Source organism: Haliotis rufescens, unplaced genomic scaffold, assembly GCF_023055435.1.
Source record: "Haliotis rufescens isolate VD_foot unplaced genomic scaffold, xgHalRufe1.0.p SCAF_2, whole genome shotgun sequence".
NCBI classification, from domain to species: domain Eukaryota; kingdom Metazoa; phylum Mollusca; class Gastropoda; order Lepetellida; family Haliotidae; genus Haliotis; species Haliotis rufescens.
The window spans coordinates 24,295,435-24,317,408 of NW_025963890.1; the positions used below are offsets into that span (position 1 = coordinate 24,295,435).

At 41.1% G+C, this 21,974-nt stretch overlaps 1 protein-coding gene across 5 annotated transcripts in view; it reads right to left on the reverse strand.

Annotated features, from left to right (window-relative positions):
• LOC124146186 (regulator of G-protein signaling 22-like) overlaps positions 1–21,974 on the reverse strand; it is a 135,949-nt gene that overhangs the window by 42,251 nt on the left and 71,724 nt on the right. For 4 of the 5 annotated variants that reach the window (XM_046516352.2, XM_046516349.2, XM_046516351.2 and 1 more), the window contains 10 exons: positions 21,037–21,242; positions 20,371–20,755; positions 19,998–20,099; positions 19,429–19,623; positions 18,465–18,548; positions 17,424–17,756; positions 9,622–9,642; positions 8,831–9,058; positions 657–818; positions 218–397 (listed from right to left, as the gene is read on the reverse strand). In XM_046516352.2, coding sequence (XP_046372308.2) covers positions 218–397; positions 657–818; positions 8,831–9,058; positions 9,622–9,642; positions 17,424–17,756; positions 18,465–18,548; positions 19,429–19,623; positions 19,998–20,099; positions 20,371–20,755; positions 21,037–21,242 — 1,896 coding nt within the window. The remainder of the gene's footprint in view (positions 1–217; positions 398–656; positions 819–8,830; positions 9,059–9,621; positions 9,643–17,423; positions 17,757–18,464; positions 18,549–19,428; positions 19,624–19,997; positions 20,100–20,370; positions 20,756–21,036; positions 21,243–21,974) is intronic. The other variant, XM_046516350.2, reaches the window with a different exon arrangement.

The window sequence follows — 21,974 nt, forward strand, 5'->3', positions numbered from 1 at the left end:
AATTGTTCTTGCTAACAATTTACACAAAGAGACACCTGAGTATCTGACAGTTCCAACCCTGCTGGGTCCTGTTCTCCACATGTACAGGAGCACCACGACATAGGACTACGTTCTACGAGACATGGCATTAGAGGAAGACAGTTGGTGACCTGTTATTGATTTTAAGAAATGCATCCCATGCTTGCAGGCACCTGGAGAGGAATTATTGATAAGTTACCTGGGCTTCCCGGAATAGGTACGGCCCCTTCTCATACTTCCTGTCCAGGATCTTGTCGGCGAGTTCTGTTGGGATGTCCACCTGCAGACTTGGGGGGATCTGCGAGTCGATGAAGCAGTTGATGATGGCGTTGATCTTCTGCAGAATCAGGCTGTCATCTGTGTTTGCATGGTGAAGCTCCTGCAACACAGGTCAAATACTATCACAAACTCCTCTGACAAATGATGACAATATTCGTCAAATCTATTTGAAAACAATATATATTACCGTTTATTAAATATCCACTGTGTTCCTATGTAAAATATACAACTATTATGTATAAAAATGAATAAGTAATGATTATCAGGTCAGTGCCATGTAATACTTATAATTTGTGTACAAGATTTGAAGTCATTGGCTGCATTGTATGTATGGAGTGTTCATTCTCAGGTAAACTCACTTTGTATTTCTGAACTTCGAGCCAGAAAAGAACATCATTTTCCAGGTTGTCTCCCTTTATTGACACGTATCTCCTGAACTGGAGGGACGTTACTGGGTTCATCAGAGCCTTGCGGAACGTCAGAATCTCGTTAGATGATGAGATCCACCGACTTTCAAGAAGCTGGAAACATGCAGAGAGTCCCATCATTCTCCAATCATCTGGTACCTGAATCCACTGCTTCAGAAAGTCTCAGTGAAGACAGCAGTTTTTATACCATTAAACATATTGGAAATGTGACTATTGTTCTTTATTATGAAAAAAACCACATTCATCTTTCATTTAGAAACAAAATACTTTCCCCTCCTAAAATGTAATAAGTCATAAATGATGCTTGTGTATATCAATTATACAGTATATACAGTATATACCCAGTGTTCCGCCATATGGTGGGATTTGATTCCTTTTGATCAACCTCCCACACATTTCAAATATTTCTTATGACTTCGTGGGAACTTGCAAGAGACACTTAATAAATATCTAATACCAGGACAAAGAGAAAGTTTTGGAAAAGTACAACTCTTAAATAATACAAATATATGATTTAGTATACTTAATTTTACATAATTTGGGAAAGAAAAATGAAATATTCAGAAAATAAAAAGTATCAATGGAGAGAGATACTTCATATATGCTCATGACAGTAGTAATGTTAACTAGTATTTCTTATGGAGAGAATTGAACACAGAGTAAGAAGCCAGTGATTTATAGTCTCTCATGTCATGTCATCTGCAGCACTGTAGCTAAATGAGGGTTTAATTTGCAGTTTTTCAAATGCAAGGAACTGATGGAACTAACGTTGACAACTACACAGAACCTGCAAGAAATCAGGCTTATTGTTGGAGGTACATCCATCAACGTCAGAAATCTAGCAGAAAGAATGTGTTTATGAAGTTACACATTTTCATGGGATAGCTGCTTGAGTATTCACACATTCTTGAACGTATTTTGGTCTAATTAAGTCGGAAATTTTGTAGATTGCATATGTGATGGATACAGCTCTAAAACACAAAATCATAAACTATTTGGATGATAATCAAAAATCCAAGATTGAAGTTTGTCAAAGATCTGGGTAATAAGAGTTTATATGGTATCAATGTTGTTGTTTTTCCAAGGTAATAAGGTAGGACAAAAACTAAGGCAATAAAACATGCCTTCTGAAGAGTTATTTTCCACTTCAACCAAGCATGAAATTCCTTATGTTTAACTGAAATGCCAAGCTGTCTCCATGGAAACTGTGAAATGCTGACATTGGGAACAGTGGGTTTATACCCCCTGAAGAGGGGACAGAAGGACGGGGCATGGCGAGGCACTCTCTGATAACACTGTACACTTTGCAGGAACTGTTTGTTTTTTCAAGCAAAGAAAAGATCATTGAGAAGGAAACCGAGTCTGGCTCTCGGCAGAAATATTTATACCAAAAGTTGTCTCTAACTGTTCCAGTTGTTTGTAGTATTAGTGATATGGTTACAAATACTGGTGGATTAACTCATCCCATGTGCATGCCATGTGTCGCCTGATTAGGATCAGCCAGAGTTTCTCCTGGGATTGCTTTGACATTTTTTGAGCAATTCCCTTTGGAAGTTGGATGAGAGCGAGTCTAACACAAACCACTACCTAACATAAGGTCATCGTTTGTATTGCTCATTGGCTGCACATAAATGAGATTTTCTTAACATTTCAACTACCGACAGACACAAGGCCATATTGTGAGCACCTCCTCATCAAAAGAGTAGTCATCTGTCCATCATGTAATCTCAATATTTAAAACTCACACAAATATGCATTTTCAAAACACCCCAAGGCTGAAATAATACACCAAAAATGCTCTGGGATAATATTTTAGGTATAAGCTGACACCTTGTTTAGACAATATTTAGGATGCAAATGTCACAACTGAAGTGAGAGACATATTTCTGTGTGAAGGCCTGTTTGATGAATGTGGCTGTAAACCATCTGAATGTCTGGAGCGGGCACTCCAGCACCATACATGAACAATGGTTACCCTGTTGTACACGGGAATCTATCCAGCCATCTTCATTCAGAATTCTTGACCCACAAGTAGAGTGGCAGTGGGTCTCTTGAATAGTTTCTCATAAACAAGATGTCAAGATGCATTTTTGTTGTATTAAGGTCACATGACTGAGTGTCAAGATGCATGGTTGTATGCAGGTCACATGACTGAGTGTCAAGATGCATTTTTGTATTCAGGTCACATGATCGAGTGTCAAGATGCTTGGTTGTATGAAGGTCATATGATGGAGTGTCAAGATGGGCGGTTGTATGCAGGTCACATGATCGAGTGTCAAGATGCATTTTTTGTATGCAGGTCACATGACAGAGTGTCAAGATGCATTTTTTGTATTCAGGTCACATGATCGAGTGTCAAGATGCATGGTTGTATGCAGGTCATATGACAGAGTGTCAAGATGCATGGTTGTATGCAGGTCATATGACGGAGTGTCAAGATGGGCGGTTGTATGCAGGTCACATGATCGAGTGTCAAGATGCGTGGTTGTATGCAGGTCATATGACTGAGTGTCAAGATGCATGGTTGTATTCAGGTCACATGATCGAGTGTCAAGATGCGTGGTTGTATGCAGGTTACATGATCGAGTGTCAAGATGCGTGGTTGTATGCAGGTTACATGGTTGAGTGTCAAGATGCATGGTTCAAAACAGGTCACATGATCGAGTGTCAAGATGCATGGGTCAACACAGGTCACATGACGGAGTGTCAAGATGCATAGGTCAATACAGGTCGCATGATGGAGTGTCAAGATGCATGGTTCAATACAGGTCGCATGATCGAGTGTCAAGATGCATGGTTCAATACAAGTTGCTTGATCGAGTGTCAAGATGCATGGTTGTATGCAGGTCACATGATGGAGTGTCAAGATGCATGGTTGCATGCAGGTCATATGACGGAGTGTCAAGATGGGCGGTTGTATGCAGGTCACATGATCGAGTGTCAAGATGCGTGGTTGTATGCAGGTCACATGACTGAGTGTCAAGATGCATGGTTGTATGCAGGTCACATGATCGAGTGTCAAGATGCGTGGTTGTATGCAGGTTACATGATCGAGTGTCAAGATGCGTGGTTGTATGCAGGTTACATGGTTGAGTGTCAAGATGCATGGTTCAATACAGGTCACATGATCGAGTGTCAAGATGCATGGGTCAATACAGGTCACATGACGGAGTGTCAAGATGCATAGGTCAATACAGGTCGCATGATGGAGTGTCAAGATGCATGGTTCAATACAGGTCGCATGATCGAGTGTCAAGATGCATGGTTCAATACAAGTTGCTTGATCGAGTGTCAAGATGCATGGTTGTATGCAGGTCACATGACAGAGTGTCAAGATGCTTGGTTGTATGCAGGTCACATGACTGAGTGTCAAGATGCATGGTTGTATGCAGGTCACATGATCGAGTGTCAAGATGCGTGGTTGTATGCAGGTTACATGACGGAGTGTCAAGATGGGCGGTTATATGCAGGTCACATGACGGACGGAGCTTCAAGATGCATGGTTCAATACAGGTCGCATGATCGAGTGTCAAGATGTGTGGTTGTATGCAGGTCATATGATCGAGTGTCAAGATGCATGGTTGTATGCAGGTCACATGACGGAGTGTCAAGATGCGTGATTGTATGCAGGTCATATGATCGAGTGTCAAGATGCATGGTTGCATGCAGGTCACATGACGGAGTGTCAAGATGCGTGATTGTATGCAGGTCATATGATCGAGTGTCAAGATGCATGGTTGCTTGCAGGTCACATGACGGAGTGTCAAGATGCGTGGTTGTATGCAGGTTACATGACGGAGTGTCAAGATGGGCGGTTATATGCAGGTCACATGACGGACGGAGCTTCAAGATGCATGGTTCAATACAGGTCGCATGATCGAGTGTCAAGATGTGTGGTTGTATGCAGGTCATATGATCGAGTGTCAAGATGCATGGTTGTATGCAGGTCACATGACGGAGTGTCAAGATGCGTGATTGTATGCAGGTCATATGATCGAGTGTCAAGATGCATGGTTGCATGCAGGTCACATGACGGAGTGTCAAGATGCGTGATTGTATGCAGGTCATATGATCGAGTGTCAAGATGCATGGTTGCATGCAGGTCACATGACGGAGTGTCAAGATGCATGGTTGTATGCAGGTCACATGATCGTGTGTCACAATGCGTGGTTGTATGCAGGTCATGATGGAAATTTAAAACAGTAGGTGTGTATATTTGGGTAACTTCAACAGTCAACATGTTTGAACATCAAAGGGGTGTGCCTGTATTGTGGCCATTACAACTCTGCACATGTGTGAATGTTACAAGGGCGTGGGTGATAGCTCCTGGCGCTGCCCCTCCACTGAAGAGCATGTGTATTTAAACACACAGAGTTTGGCCCAAGGAGGACAGCCAGGTTGCTCCAAGAACAGCACCACAGTCGGCACATAACGGAAATGCTCCACACATCCACACAAGTGTTACAATCTTCATTATTCCCAGGATCACATATGTACACCAACACTTGTCTGATCAAAATTCCAATCATTTTCACTGCCATTTTGAGCAGCCCCTTCTGAATGGTTGTAAACACTGATCTAGCATGAGTGGAAGTTGGATATGCCAGGGGTTTCGCTGGCTGCAATTTGTCTGATATGTCAGGGGTTTACAGAGCTGCAATTGTCTGATATGTCAGGGGTTTGAAGCATCATGAAGTGAAGATTGACTTACTGATAGTGATGGGCCCCCAGAGTGTTGTCAGGATACCCCGCCCCATGCCGCTTCAACACACGACCACTCTCTCATATGCAGCCGGAAATGGCTGTTGCATGTAGGTAAAAAGCCTTCATATTCTCAGATTCATGTAGTTACAGAAACACTTAAGGCATTCCATTCAACATCATCAAAAAACACTGCATCATGGATACCAACAACAGATGGCCTCAAGGAAAATATCTCAACATACACCCAAACACCTCTCTACTGATTTGATAAGATAAAAACATCCAATTTTCTAGGGACATGTTATTTCTAATATAATCTGATCACTATGCAGCAAGTCACATATTAGTCTTACTAAATGTTCACACCATTGTGTTTGGGGAGGTGGGTTGGCCTCGTGGTGAAAGTGTTTGCTCATCCTGCTAAAGACCCAGGTTTGTGTACCCTGGTGTTTTCTCACTCAGGTATTGCTTTGTTATTACTGGATTACCAGTGGCATAAAACCTTATTCATTCACTCACTCTCACTATAGTGGGTTGTCACTGAAGTGAGCATTGTGTAAAGAGTCATCAAAGTTGCTAAGAAGAAGATACTGCAAAATTCTGTTTTGGACACATTGCCAACAGTAACTTAGGTTGTAATTGTACAGAGGCTTGACTGTATTTGGAAACAAATTGGAGCAATACCCTAAGCAACAATTGTAACATTATGTAGTGGTCCTTTCAGAAATCTTACAATGGTTTATTAAGGACTGATTTCTTTCAGAACAATAAACTATTTTCCAGAAGATATAAGCTTATAAGATGATGGTGACGACAAGTCAAATATTTATTCCACCATAAAGGACAACTAGCCGTAACACCCATCTTTAAATATTTCCTGTTTTTCAAAAGGAAATTGAGGGTTCTACCAGAGTCTTTTTTCCAACTTCAAAAGAAGGCATTTTATCAACGAACATATCTTTTGACAAAAGGAAATGAAAATATTTGTCAGGGAAATTATTCACTTATGAAAATAAACACACGGTCTAAAGAACGTTAAACTCGGAGCTGACAAAAAATCCACAAGGCTTATTCATAATGGTCATAATAAAATGCAAATAGAAGAACAATAAATACCCCGAGCCTTTTTAAAAGATAACCCTTTTACAAATAATGTTCGTGTAAAGTTTAGTTGCAGGGAGTATGAAAGTGCGACTGTGATGTTTCCATCATCATTCTGACGCTGCACGAGGTTTGCTGCGGAGCTGGGAATCGCCAAGATTTTAATGAGCCTGGGGCAGTGCCGTGGGATCTTCTGATGGTGAAACAGCTCAAGATAAAAGACAATTAGGCAAGCTTTATGCTACTCCGATAATCTTTATAGCTGTTTGGGTGTTTATCTTTGAGGGCTGCATGCAATGTGCACGTGAAACAATAACAAAGCTGACTGGAGGGAGGAGTACACATAGTGTACACTGTGTTTACGTGAGCTGTGCTCATGTCTATCATCATGCTTATGAATACCGAAGACATTAACAAGTTGTACATGTGTTCAAACATTTCTCTGAACTTCTTTTTGCTCGTCTCTCTGCTTGCGTTTCATCACTTGTAGACCATAATGAAAAGGCTGTATGAAAATAATCTGTCAAGCATGTTTAACAAATATTAAAGCTTTGTCAAGCAAAGGACTCTGTATTTATTTTATCACTCTTTATGATACTGTTTTCAAACACAAAGCATAACTCCATCTAAGGCCTATACGTTTATACATATGCACGTCATGTAAACCTTTTAAGATGGATGTGAGTGAAGATGAATTATCAGTCCATTACATGCATTTGCAGTTCTTTTTATTCAGTAAACAATGTAGATGGCTTACTCTTAAAAAAAATATGCAAGTGCCAAGATGATGGTTCCATCTTTGATTGTGATGCTTAATGAAACATTCTGATGGCATCTCATTCTTCTGCTGATACTGCTCACCTGAGTTTAGACGGAGACAGAAAGGTGGTCACTTGTGTCGTTGTTTAATGCTGCACTCAGCAATATTCCAGCTATATGACAGCGGTCAGTAAATAATTGAATCTGGACCAGACAATCCTGTGATTGACATCATGAACATTGATCTACACAATTGGGATATGAGGTGAGGTGAGGTGAGGGGAAATTGGGTATAACGTCGCGTCCAAGATAATAACACTTATATAGTGACGTGCATGCATGTGTATCTGTGTGTGTGTGTGTGTGTGTGTGTGTGTGTGTGTGTGTGTGAGAGAGACCTATTCTAACCTGGATCGTTGTGGGTTCGCCGCTTCTGCCCTCATAATGGACAACCTGATTAATCTGGGCTGCTTGTACTTCAAAGCCTTGTCATAAACAAGTTTGAGAAACAGGCAACATCCCATGTTACCATCATTACCAAAAGATAGTTTCCTAATTTAGTAGACAACTCTGATTAAATGGCCTACACTGGGCATACATTGGCACATAAGACTACTGACCTGTAGGCACATTGTCTGTTACATGAAAATACTTAGGTTTTTGTACCACCATCCAAGTTAAACATGTCAACATTGTTGCATTGCATTCTACGTGCACAGTTATTTCGCCAAGTTCATCAAAGTGATGTTTTGTTCAAGAGACTGTTGTGAGGGTGTCACATGATCAGATGGAGCTTGGGGACAACTTTCTTGTGAAATCTTTACTTAAGTGGATCTATTTTGGGGTAATACTTTCGCTGGGGGTGCCTTAAGTATGATGATGCCTCATATCTTTGCATGTAGGAGGAAATAAATGCCATATTTGAGTATTTGTTTTCAAATATTAGTTAAATGTCAGACAAAAAAAACAGTAAAACAATTTGTTCACCTTTAAAAGGTAAGTGGGTACTGGGCGTATAATCTGTGATCTGTGCCTATTTTATAGCATCATCGAACAAATGTTTGTTGGTCTCAGTTTCTATTTGTTGTACTTACACAATGTCTCTTTGTCCTGAACAACAATGAAATCAGCGCAAGAACAATACCTTATTTACCGGGTATCTATAAAAAACCTATGAATTTTGGGTTAGTGTTTATGATTAGTAACAGTTGATTAAAGATATTTGTGAGGTCTTGCAACAAAGTGCAGAGCAAGCAAACAAAGTCTTCTGTCCAAACAAAAAACAGTAAAATGTCAAAAGTATAGGTTTGGAATCTGTTTCCATTAGATGTGTACATGAGCTACGTGGGATAGGTTTTCCTCAAGAAAAATATTTATTTGAGCGATATATAACGTCCACCTCCCCAAAATCAATTTTTTAAAACCCCTTTTCTTGTCCTCAGCATTCTTTTGGCAATCAGTGTTTATTTGGGTAATCCAAGGGAGACAACTTGCGCACTATTGTGAAAGAGCTGCATGGGTGGGTGTGAACTGAGCTGTACCTTAGACAGGGCCTGTGAGCGTCTCCGCTTCTGCACCAGGACATCATCAACTACATCATCCATGCCAGTGCGTGGACGCTGTCTCTCCTCGAACTCTGGGGTCACAAGGAACAGAGGCAGCCATTTTCTCTCTAGACGTTCCCTCACATACTTTTGTGCCTCCAGGATGACAGAGTTGGGGGGTCGGTCATCCAGTAACTTGCCCCACCCACCTCCTGCAGCCATTACCTGCAACAAACAGACACAACAATTAGCTCATGCAGCAAATGTCCAAGATAATTCTGTACCATTGTTTCATTAATTGTGGACATTATGTTACATGTGTTATTTCACCAGCAGATTATTACACACAAATGACTTTGATGGTTTTATGGTGATTAAATATCATATTTCCATAACTACTTTCTCTTGGATTAATGACATGGTTCATGACAAATGTTCAGCTGGTTAATGATAACCTTGAAGGTGTTCTAATAAACACAAAACGTTCTACTAATGATCTCAAAATGACTTTAGAATGACCATTCCACATACCTGAATCAACTATAATGGCTCGATATAGTCAACATATTGGAATATTTCCTGAACAGTTCAAACTGGGAGGTTTTAACAGGTCAATTTTCTAAAAAATAAAAAATGGTTTGTACTAATACAATCTTGAGTGGACTGAAGTGTTCTAGGGTGAAACAAACGTTTGGATTCCAGGACATTACAAGCAGTGTTTGAAGGTGACTGAATGTAACTGCAAATGAATATCTTCCACGACATGCAGCAAGACTCCATATACTTACCTTCTCACTCAGAATGCATAGCTGATAGGAAGAATAATCAATCACAATTGACAAACAATAGCCAAGCATTAAACGGATGATTCTTTGTGAATTTTATAGAACTTCATACCAGGACAGATATAAATAATAACAAAATCGCGTCCCAACATTCGAGTTGCATTTGTTTCCTCAACATTAAATCTTACTGGAACAATGACTGTGTTCACCTTGGTATCTACATCTGTTGAATCAATGCTATCATTTGAATTATTGTTCATTTTTTTAAGAATCTGCTATTTTTTTGTTTGGATGTTAGTAAAGTTTTCCCAGGCTATTATGTGTGTTTGTGTAAGACTGAGGTGATGTGATAGTGTGGCCAGTCCTCTCCACCCTGTTGTTCAATGTGTCGAGTTGGAAAGGGGATTCTCACTGTTATTGTAAGTCCAAAAAGCGAGGCTGTATTGGAAGTGTGCCGTGTGGTGCATGCACAACTGTTGCTCGTGTTAACACAAACCGTCATCCAGCAGGAAATCTTGTGTTTGGACAGAAACTCTACAGCTGCTGGTGTACCGCCAGAACAGCTTTTTTCCCTCTATTGTCAACAGCTGGTAATCACTGTCAGGAATTCTCAAACTTTGGAGAATTTCAGAGAAAATTTCAGCATCCCTCAAGTCATTTTGAAAATCTTCACGAAAATGAAATTAACATACTTTGAAAACTTCTTACTTGAATCAAACTGATTTTCATCAAGAGATGAGAACAGCATTTAGTTTCACAGGGGAACTAAAAGTAAGTACACAACTTAGTCATGAAAACTATGAAAAAGAAACAATGAATAAGTTGGAATCACAAAACTCTGAAGCCCACGTAACTGTTTTTCATCTCTGCAAAATTATAGAGTTTTGAAGAAAAAACATACAGATGAAACATCGCCAAAGGTCCAAAGGTCAAATACACACATATTGTTTGTACCCACATTTGATGTATTTAATTAGATAAATTTACACAGAGATACGTGAATATAATTGGAGCAGTCAGCCAAACTGACATTTTAAAAATGGCCACCATGACGGCCATTTTCAAAATCAGATTAAAATTCTTCAAAGTTTACAAACACTATTATTTGGATAATATACTGTGCATGTCTCCATCATATAAAGTGGCTTTAGATGTGGGAAATCACTGGCCAATGTAGAGCCCCATATCCAAATTTGCTAAACATATCACCTGGACAAACAATATTTCATTATGCCTGTTTAAATTAGATAAAAATCTGTGTGAAACAGTTTAAGAGATCATTGCGGTGATTACCTATGCCCAATTAAAGAATTCTGATTGGTATAGAGGTTTTAGGGGAGATGTGGAAAACGGATGGATGATGGTCCGGATGAGGGATGGATGAGGGATAATGTGCCATGACATAAGATCACATTACCAAGTACCATGAGAGCTAATAAAGAAAGGACTATATCTTTGTTTATTTGTTTGTCTCTCTGTTAACACCACTTCGCAATATGGCGGTCTGTAAATAATGAAGTCTGGACTAGACAATCCATAGATTGACATCATGATCTTACAATGACATGCAATAGATCACGTCACCGAGTCAGACCACCCTATCCACTTAGTCGGCAAGCATAGGTTGCTGGGGACCTACATTCTTACCCAGGATCCCCAACGATGACTACACTTGTAACTACATACGAGATATAAAAGACAGCGTAGATGTGATATCAATTAGTTCTTAAAAATACATTTTACAAAATAGAATGTAAGACTTAACCATCACACAAACATGGGAATGAACCAAGAGTCAAAGGGACTCTTGCACAGGGCAATCTCCATATTCAGACTGGTTATATTGTAGTTTAAGCATATAATAGCTGTACTAAGATCACTTGCCATAGGGTCCTTCTGCTGTTGTTTCACAGGTAGAATACGGGTATGCTAAACATGGACACAGTCCAGACTGACAACTTCAATGAATTAAGTCTACATATCAAAGTTTATCACAACCTATACACATATTGCTGGGTTTGGCTCATGCATACACATGTTTTATATCTTCTTTCTTAAAAACAAATGATACATTGACTATTCACAAAGTGAGATATCATTTTTTTTTGCTTGACTTTCCTAACACATTTTGCCTGAGCTGTTGCCAATCCAAAATGGCTGGTTGATATATCAAATTACTTAATGATTAAATTATTTCACCGATATTGCACACGCAGTATACCATGGTGAGTTCAGTTGGCATAAATTGACAAATAATTTCTGTTTGGAAAGTACTGGTATGTCATATTGATGTCCTTTGATACCTGCAGATCATCGTGTCTTTCTAATTGCATTTTATTACTTCCTCAAAGGCCAAATCATTACATGAATCTTATATAGAACATCACTATAAATACCACGCTAAGAGTGGTTTCTCTTCAGATGCAATTTTCCACAATGACCAGGTGCCCAGGCCTACTTTGTTTTCTTTTTTTTCTCAGAAGGTAGCAGTGTCAAAAACAGTTCCTGTCCACCATGGTGTTACAGCTACCAGTATATCATAGTGAGTGAGTGAGTAAGTATGGTTTTACGCCGCTTTTAGCAATATTCCAGCAATATCACAGCGGGGGACACCAGAAATGGGCGCTGTATCATAAGCCTGGGAAGTTGGGTTGTTGCAATACGTCGCAATCTCCTGATATAATATGCATCGCGATACTTTGTTCTTGGTGATTATTTTGCGTAAATTTTCATGTTGAAAAAAAAACTATTAAAAAGGTTTGAAAATTTCTGAATATCTTGTTCATATTTGAAATAAAAATATCTCATTTCAATCTATAATTTATTTCAGATAAAGCTGGAGTGGCAACATAAGTATTTCTATCATAAATACAATAGCAAATTCCGTGTTTGCGAAATACCTTAGATGTGCACCTGAAATTAAATATATTAAATATAAATTACTACATGTAGATCCATGTGTGAAACAGTTCAGTGGGTATCACACATCATATCCTTTCAGAATAATATTGCTGCATTGACGTAGTGGTGACACCCCTTCAGGAGAACCAACTCTTTAGTTAGACCCACGCATCACTCACATTCACAGATATACAATGTATTCTCAAAACAATATTATCAACTGGATCAAACCAAACATCACTAAAGAAAGTGTTTACACTGCATGTTTTAACACATCTGCACGATGAGGCTAGTGGTTGAAGCTTTTGCTCGTCATGTCAAAGACCCGGGTTCAATTCCACTCATGAGTACAATGTGTGAAGCCCATTTCTGGTGTCCCCCGCCATGATATTGTGGAATATTAGAGAATATTTGTGGAAGTAGAGTGCACATTTCAAGTTACCAAAATAGACATGCTACATATGCTTTCTCATAAACTTGTCTGCATTATTTCAAGCTATGGTTGATTGGGTATATATTTTATCTATCAGCTCTTGATCATTGTTGATTGTGTGGAAAATGTCACAGTACACCATTCAAAAATGAATTCTTCAGAAAAACAGGGGAAGAGCTGCCTTTAAGTGATTGTGTAAATTAGAAATTGAAAGACATGAGATTTTGATGCAACTATTTGTATGAGTGAGTGAGTATGGTTTTACACCACTTTTAGCAATATTCCAGCAATATCACGGTGGGGGAACACCAGAAATAGGTGTCACACAGTGTACCCATGTCGGGAATTGAACCAAGGTCATCGGCATGACGAGCGAACGCTTTAACCACTAGGCTACCCAACCCGACCGGTGATGAAAATATAATACATATTTTTGTAGCTCAAACACAAAACTAAAAAGCATTTTATTAAATCTCAACATATGTATATCACCTTATATTGATTTTGAAATTCAGTTTCACAGCAAATACCCTGTATGTATGTAGATACAGGGTGGCAGGGTTGAGCAAATTTCTCCTTGTGAAAATTTGTTGATAAAATTGTTAACGTATACAAGATGTATGCCCCAACAGACCCCACCCCCTTCTACAGGCCTGTTTATAAAGTTAGATTGCTTTGTCTCCATAGAATAACAGTGGAATGTTGGATAAAAATATCTTTATTAGTTAAACACAAATAAATTTGACTGACAACAAATGAATAAGAGTGTGCATGATGTATGACAGCCAATCCTTATGAGATGACAACAGACAGAGGGAAGCTTCCAAGACTGCTCTCCCCTTATTTCTAAACCCTGCACTCATGATAATACTGCCGTGAAAATGTCTCTCATTTATATAGTCACAACTACAATGTTACAACCATTGTACACCTCAGCAACACATTCACTCTGCAATGCAGTGTGGACAGGAGGCTCCTATAGTTAGCAATACACCTGAATACATATTGCCTCTTCATGACAAACAGCCTGAATGTACATGAATGACTGAGGCTCCATGTTCTGGTAATGGAATATAACTGCCGTGGCCTGCATGAACTTCTGGAGAGAGACAAGCCAATGTCAACAAGCTCAACATTCACACAAGTAATGATTGACTCCTTGGGGTCGAAAATTGGTTCCGAGATCCTTCAAAGATCTGGCAGAAATATCAAGCAGCTAGTGTTTTTCTCTTCTAGCAAATGTCAGTAACTGGCTGCAGGAAATGCCACGACTCAGTCAGTGACAATATAGGAGAACACACATACTTTGTCCCGACGAAATATCACTGCCAAACATTTCATGTTGTCAACACTGTTCAAAATTGCATGCATTCTAGTATATAAGACCTATTTCCTTCACTTTGAATCCCTTATGTGAATAAATATTTACACCAGTTGCCACTGTTTACAAAGAAAACACATCCTTTTCTTACTGGTGGTTTCTGCAGCTGGGCCACATTTCCTCACACATTGGATATGGCAATTACCCACAGAAAAACTGGCAGGCAGGGCATGGTCTAAGGGGGGTAACTCCTGTCATCCTAACTGACAGGGTGCCTGTCTGGCAGGGTCGAGGTGAGAACAGATATGTTGTTAGTGAATACCTTCACCTGCAAGGTGTTGTTAGCAGTGACAGATGGGATAGCAAGGTATCATGTCATCAGAGGAGGAAGGGATATCTGTCACTGCTGATGATATCAACAGGACGTATGCATGTAATTGGCCAGCTATCTCATCACCAACTGGAGATAGTCATCATTTACATGGAGCTCCCATCATCAATGCTTGGCTGATTGTAGAGGATAAACAGTGAGAATCTGGTACAGTCTATAACAAAGTACAGTTACTCTATTTCGATAACAGCTATTGTATGTAGGCAATGATGTGATCAAATGTTTAAAATAAATAAATTTATAAGGCACCAGTGGAGCCAAAAGCCACAGTCATGACATGAAATTGGATATTAATTTATTTGACTCTACATCTTAAATGGATTAAAAAACCTAACTGTTACGTATGCAAAAAACTTTAAAAATCAAAGTAACAATAAACAAGTAAACATAAAGTAACAACGCAAAAATATTAATTGATGAAATACACTTTGTGTGTAGTCTGTGGCCACTGTTAACCCCTTTTACAGAGAACCCATCTTCTCTGACTGGCTGCTTACAGTCTGGGAGCACAGCTGATCACAGACCTAGAGTACTGGTTGGTTACAGTCTAGGTGTACAGCTGATCACAGGCCTAGAGTACTGGTTGGTTACAGTCTGGGAGTACAGCTGATCACAGACCTAGAGTACTAGTTGGTTACAGTCTGGGTGTACAGCTGATCACAGACCTAGAGAACTTGTTGGTTACAGTCTGGGTGTACAGCTGATCACAGACCTAGAGTACTGGTTAGTTACAGTCTGGGTGTACAGCTGATCACAGACCTAGAGTACTGGTTGGTTACAGTCTGGGAGTACAGCTGATCACAGACCTAGAGTACTGGTTGGTTACAGTCTGGGAGTACAGCTGATCACAGACCTAGAGTACTGGTTGGTTACAGTCTGGGTGTACAGCTGATCACAGACCTAGAGTACTGGTTGGTTACAGTCTGGGTGTACAGCTGATCACAGACCTAGAGTACTGGTTGGTTACAGTCTGGGTGTACAACTGATCACAGACCTAGAGTACTGGTTGGTTACAGTCTGGGTGTACAGCTGATCACAGACCTAGAGTACTGGTTGGTTACAGTCTGGGTGTACAGCTGATCACAGACCTAGAGTACTGGTTGGTTACAGTCTGGGTGTACAGCTGATCACAGGCATAGAGTACTGGTTGGTTACAGTCTGGGTGTACAGCTGATCACAGACCTAGAGTACTGGTGGGTTACAGTCTGTGAGTACAGCTGATCACAGACCTAGAGTACTGGTTGGTTACAGTCTGGGTGTACAGCTGATCACAGGCATAGAGTACTGGTTGGTTACAGTCTGGGTGTACAGCTGATCACAGACCTAGAGTACTGGTTGGTTACAGTCTGGGTGTACAGCTGATCACAGACCTAGAGTACTGGTTGGCTACAGTCTGGGTGTACAGCTGATCACAGGCCTGGAGAACTTGTTGGTTACAGTCTGGGTGTACAGCTGATCACAGACCTAGAGTACTGGTTGGTTACAGTCTGGGTGTACAGCTGATCACAGACCTAGAGTACTGGCTGCTTACAGTCTGGGATCACAGCTGATCACAGACCTAGAGTACTGGTTGGTTACAGTCTAGGTGTACAGCTGATCACAGGCCTAGAGTACTGGTTGGTTACAGTCTGGGAGTACAGCTGATCACAGACCTAGAGTACTAGTTGGTTACAGTCTGGGTGTACAGCTGATCACAGACCTAGAGTACTGGTTGGTTACAGTCTGGGTGTACAGCTGATCACAGACCTAGAGTACTGGTTAGTTACAGTCTGGGTGTACAGCTGATCACAGACCTAGAGTACTGGTTGGTTACAGTCTGGGAGTACAGCTGATCACAGACCTAGAGTACTGGTTGGTTACAGTCTGGGTGTACAGCTGATCACAGACCTAGAGTACTGGTTGGTTACAGTCTGGGTGTACAGCTGATCACAGACCTAGAGTACTGGTTGGTTACAGTCTGGGTGTACAACTGATCACAGACCTAGAGTACTGGTTGGTTACAGTCTGGGTGTACAGCTGATCACAGACCTAGAGTACTGGTTGGTTACAGTCTGGGTGTACAGCTGATCACAGACCTAGAGTACTGGTTGGTTACAGTCTGGGTGTACAGCTGATCACAGACCTAGAGTACTGGTTGGTTACAGTCTGGGAGTACCCTGCGTACTCTCTCACCACATGACAGAACTGCACAGATCAGCATAGAGTAAAGTTGTCATCTTAACTCAGGTGAGTTATATGTCCACAATCAGTTATACTGATGATGTAATGTAATGTAATGTAATGTAATGTAATGTAAAATGTAGGTTCTTTATCATTTTATTTATATCTAAATGGGCTAAACAATCATAGGTTATTGCTAAAATATATTCTAACACTTCACATTAATGAATGAAATATGTGTGCAAGTATTGTTTTACCTCTACTTCCACTTTCTAAATAGCTTGCTGACTGGGTCAGATGCCTTGTCCACATGACCAAAGGGTTAACCCTGTCAGCAAGCTGACTCCACGCCCTCCTACAGTTGCATGGTATTAACATTTGCGATCAGTTTCATCAGCCCACTGAAATTTCTGATTCTGACCAAGATTTGTGCAGTCTGAAATGATGCTACAGTAAGGAGCTCCTTTCCTCCAAAATACTGATTCACTGAATGCTCATCTTGTTCCAAAACAAGTTTCTTTCTTATCAAGTTATTCAAGAACTAAATGGTTTGTTCTTCAAATTGGTGACGATAGTGTCAATAATGGGTGTTAGCTCACCTTATCTTGACCCTCCTTCCCAGCAGGACTGTTAGGGCCGAAGAAGTATTTCTTGTTAAGGTATTTTGTTTTGATCTCCTTGGCTTTCTGATCCCGCTTCTTCTCATCCGAGTGTGTAATTCTCCGCCATGCCTCAGTGTCCATCCAACACATCAGGTCCATGCTGGCGTAGTTGTCCGCGAGGAACTGGCGGAAGTGTTCCAGCTCAATACGGTTGTGTATCAGCTTCTCCAGAGTGTAGTCTCGGAAATCAGGGGGAATGTTCTCCAAGAGACTATCATCATATACAGGGTCCTCGAAGCCTTCCATGGGGTCATCAGGGGTCAACACGCGCTGAAATATATCAGCGCAATGTCACCATTGAACAGCACCTGTATGTGATATTACTCTCTACATGTCAATCATTCCCTGTCTTTCATATAGTTGAAACACACCTCTCCCTGTTTCACCAACTTGGGATGAAGCAAAAGAAGAGTCCATAAAATATTTGCTTTAGCTTCATATTGTTTCATAAAAAAAGACTTGCTTTTTCTTCACCTAAACATTAATACATAGTCTTTGAATGACATTTAGAAGTGATACACATAAGGAAGAGAATTTAAGGATGTCAACTTGTACATTATGAGGAACACAATGTTTCGGAGTATCTACTTACTCCTTCAAAAGGTGAATAAATGCAAGAGGCAGAGAATATATATACTACTCAAAAGAAGTTAAGGATCAGCAGATTCTTTCAAATTACTATTGTTAATCTGTAATGGCATGAGAGATTAACTATAGTAATAGAAAATAATTGGGTGATCCTTAACTTCTTTTGAGTAGTATATATGTACCTCTAAGGACAACAAAAGTAATAAGATAACACAGGTGGAAACCAACAGTTAATTGGCACTGATAGGTGATTTGCAATGGACAAATGGAAGCCAACAGTTAACAGTTAATTAGCGCTGATTGGATTTCAAACGCACAGTGCTCTTGTGGAGGTTAAACCCAACCTGACTGTTCATGTAGTTGACCAAACATTGACCAACTCCCACTGACCTCCTTGATGAGGCCTCGCTTCTGTAGGTGTAGCACATACTTGGACCGGGTCTCCAGGTGGCGCTTCACATCAATCAGCTCCACCTACAGGCAGAAAATGTACGACAGTTAATGTTTGTGAAAACCCCTCATAAGTCGATGGCAGACCCTGTGACAGGCTGTTCACATGTCCACGGTGACAGTCATGAGGCTGTGATTGATTTCTTGACATGCTCTTGGACTATATATTAAGTAATCTGTTTGTTTGTTTGTTTGTTTGTTTGTTTGTTATTTAACGCTGCACTCAGCAATATTCCAGCCTAATGTTGGTGGTCTGTAAATAATTGAGTCTGGACCAGACAATCCAGTGATTGATATCATGAGCAACAATCTACCCAATTAGGATACAATTACATGCATCAACCAAGTCAGCGAGCCTGACCACCCGATTCTGTTAGTCGCCTCTTACTGCAAGCATAGTCGCCTTTTACGGTAAGCATGGGTTGCTGAAGACCTATTGTACCCCAGATCTTCATGGGTATGCAAGTAATCTGATACTCTCTAGGACATATCTGGTGAAATGGGTTTATTGGTCCGACCTGCTTGTTTCCTGATGTACAAATGCATGTCTAGGTGACCTGTACTTTGTGTATGTGGTGTGACTGACACGGGGCTTGAACATGTAGAACATGCTACATGCAGACAACAGAAAGAGATGCATTCATTCAGTAGTGAGGGAGTGAGTGAGGTTACTTTTGTGAAAGCTTTTAGCTTATTCCAATAATATTGTGAGGAAGCAGAACTGGGTACCAGGCATAACAAGCCGCCACATTACTTCACCATTGAATACATTCATTCATGATGATACAGGTTCATCACCTTATCTCCTAAACTCCAAGATGAAGGAACAATGATACTCATGGTCAGGACATAGTGTGATGAAAGCAGGGCACTGTCAGCCAGTCTGTGGGACATGTGTACCTACCTTGCTGTAGGTCTTCACGTCATCGTTCAGGTTGTAGAGCCAGGCGTCGTACAGGATTGCCAAGGAGTGCTCTTCTGCTGCATCAAATAGTTCCTCATATGGAGGGTCCAGACAGCGGTATATCTCATCTCTGATTGGTCCAGAACAACCGATGTCGTACATTGCCCCTCGAACAACATACTGGGAGTACACAGCCTGGGGATAAACAGGGACAACATTGTAAAACTCTTCAGCTTACATTTCTTCACATTTGTTCTTGATATTATAGTGTATGAACCACACATCATAATTTCTCCAATATTCTGGTTTCTTTATCTGTGATCTGTATTCTGTATCATTTGAATATTGAAAGATGTAGGAAAAGGGAAGCAACCCCTGTAGGAACATGGCCATTTACCCCAACTGTGGTCACAAACCGTCAATTCACACAAAACTCATCAACTGGCCATCACAAACTGTCAATTATCACATAACACTCACCAATTGGCTGTGTGTGTTATTGTGTCAATGAACCTCTATGCAAAGTGTGTGACCCTAACCCTCTCCCTTCATCTCACAGGGCCACTTACATGAGCCTTCTTCTCCAGCATGTAGTGGTCGATGACATCCGTGTAGAACAGAAGGTGGTATTCCTGCACTTCACGCCAGAAGTCCAGCGCCGACAGCCACAGCTAGAAAAGCAACATCAGCCACAGCAATAAGGTACACAATCCACATGTATTCTGTATGTATCTGTATTCTTTATATATTCAAACTGCCACAAAAATGATTGCTAGAAAAACATGTAAACTCTGGCACCACAAAAGTCAGCATTAACAAAATTAACTTTTTCTTGGATTTAGGGGATTTCTGTAAGTGATGCAAGACTGTCCTGTGAGCCATCAGTTTCTGGCTTTTACTTTTCTAAACTGACTTGTTTGTACAAAATATTTCATTTCTTACCTTATTTTTACCTCTCTCAACAAATTTTCTGAAGAAGCCACCTGATGATCTCTCGTGGTGCAGTGCCTGAAGCAGTGCCTCCATTCTCCGGCCTCCGGTGAACTCTGACACTGTGGACGAACTCTTCACTGAAGCTGCAGAGGTTGGGCGTGCTGGAGTGGTAGGGGACAGCCTGTTGGAAGGAGACACAGGTCTTGCTGTGCGGCGGGGGGACAGCATACTAGAGGATGGCCGGCCTGACACTGGACGTGCTGTGTGTCGGGGGGACAGACGGTCAGACATCACTGAGGCAGACTCCCAGGAATCAGATGAATCAGACAAAGCAGAGACTGGACGACTTGCTGGCACCTTTGCAGATTTCTGTCTGGAAACAGCTGACTGAGCTCTGAAACACACAAACACTGGATCATGAAACCTCACAGGTAGGAAAACATTTTTCAACTGTTTTTCCTTATCATATTTGTCATACCACTTCAAAAGCCATTATTTGTGTACGCAGTAAATGTCACCATGCTGAATGCAATGGCTTGTTTTTAATTTTTGACTTGATATTTATCAAGAAAAATTAAAGATCTGGAAGGGTTCCAATTTAACAAAGCTTTTCAACAAAACACATTGTAGCATACACATAGTTTACAACACTCAGTATTTCCTTTAGTTAGATACCTTGCAGTAGCCGGAGTCCGCACTCTGGCGGAGGTGACTCTATCCATCTTGAGTCGGGGAGACAGGAGCTCCTTGGGCTTCTTACTGTGTGTCTTGGCACTCTCCCTCTGGGAGGTGACTGTGCTGGGCCGGGCATACACTCTCTTCAGTCCGACTGGTGGCGATGTTGGGGCACTGAAGTCTTCCTGACACACTGGCGCCAGCGCCTGCACATGGTGGCATTTATAGTATCATCAATGGCTATCAATTGTAAAGTAGAATAGAACAAAATGATGCCCTGTAGGTATGGGAAATATGTGTTATGATCCAAAACCATACTGTGGAGGACACGATTGGTACGTGTGTCTTGTGTGACACTTACCTCTGTGATGACTGCCGTGTTTGGGCCAGAGGCACACAGATGTGGGGTCTGAAGGGAAGGATGGCTGTAGTTGGAGGGTTGGACGCGTGTCTTGTGTGACACTTACCTCTGTGATGACTGCCGTGTGTTGAGTACGAGGCACACAGATGTGGGGTCTGAAGGGAAGGATGGCTGTAGTTGGAGGGTTGGACGCGTGTCTTGTGTGACACTTACCTCTATGATGACTGCCGTGTGTAGAGTACGAGGCACACAGATGTGGGGTCTGAAGGGAAGGATGGCTGTAGTTGGAGGGTTGGACGCGTGTCTTGTGTGACACTTACCTCTGTGATGACTGCCGTGTGTTGAGTATGAGGCACACAGATGTGGGGTCTGAAGGGAAGGATGGCTGTAGTTGGAGGGTTGGACGCGTGTCTTGTGTGACACTTACCTCTGTGATGACTGCTGTGTGTTGAGTACGAGGCACACAGATGTGGGGTCTGAAGGGAAGGATGGCTGTAGTTGGAGGGTGGGACGTGTGTCTTGTGTGACACTTACCTCTGTGATGACTGCCGTGTGTAGAGTACGAGGCACACAGATG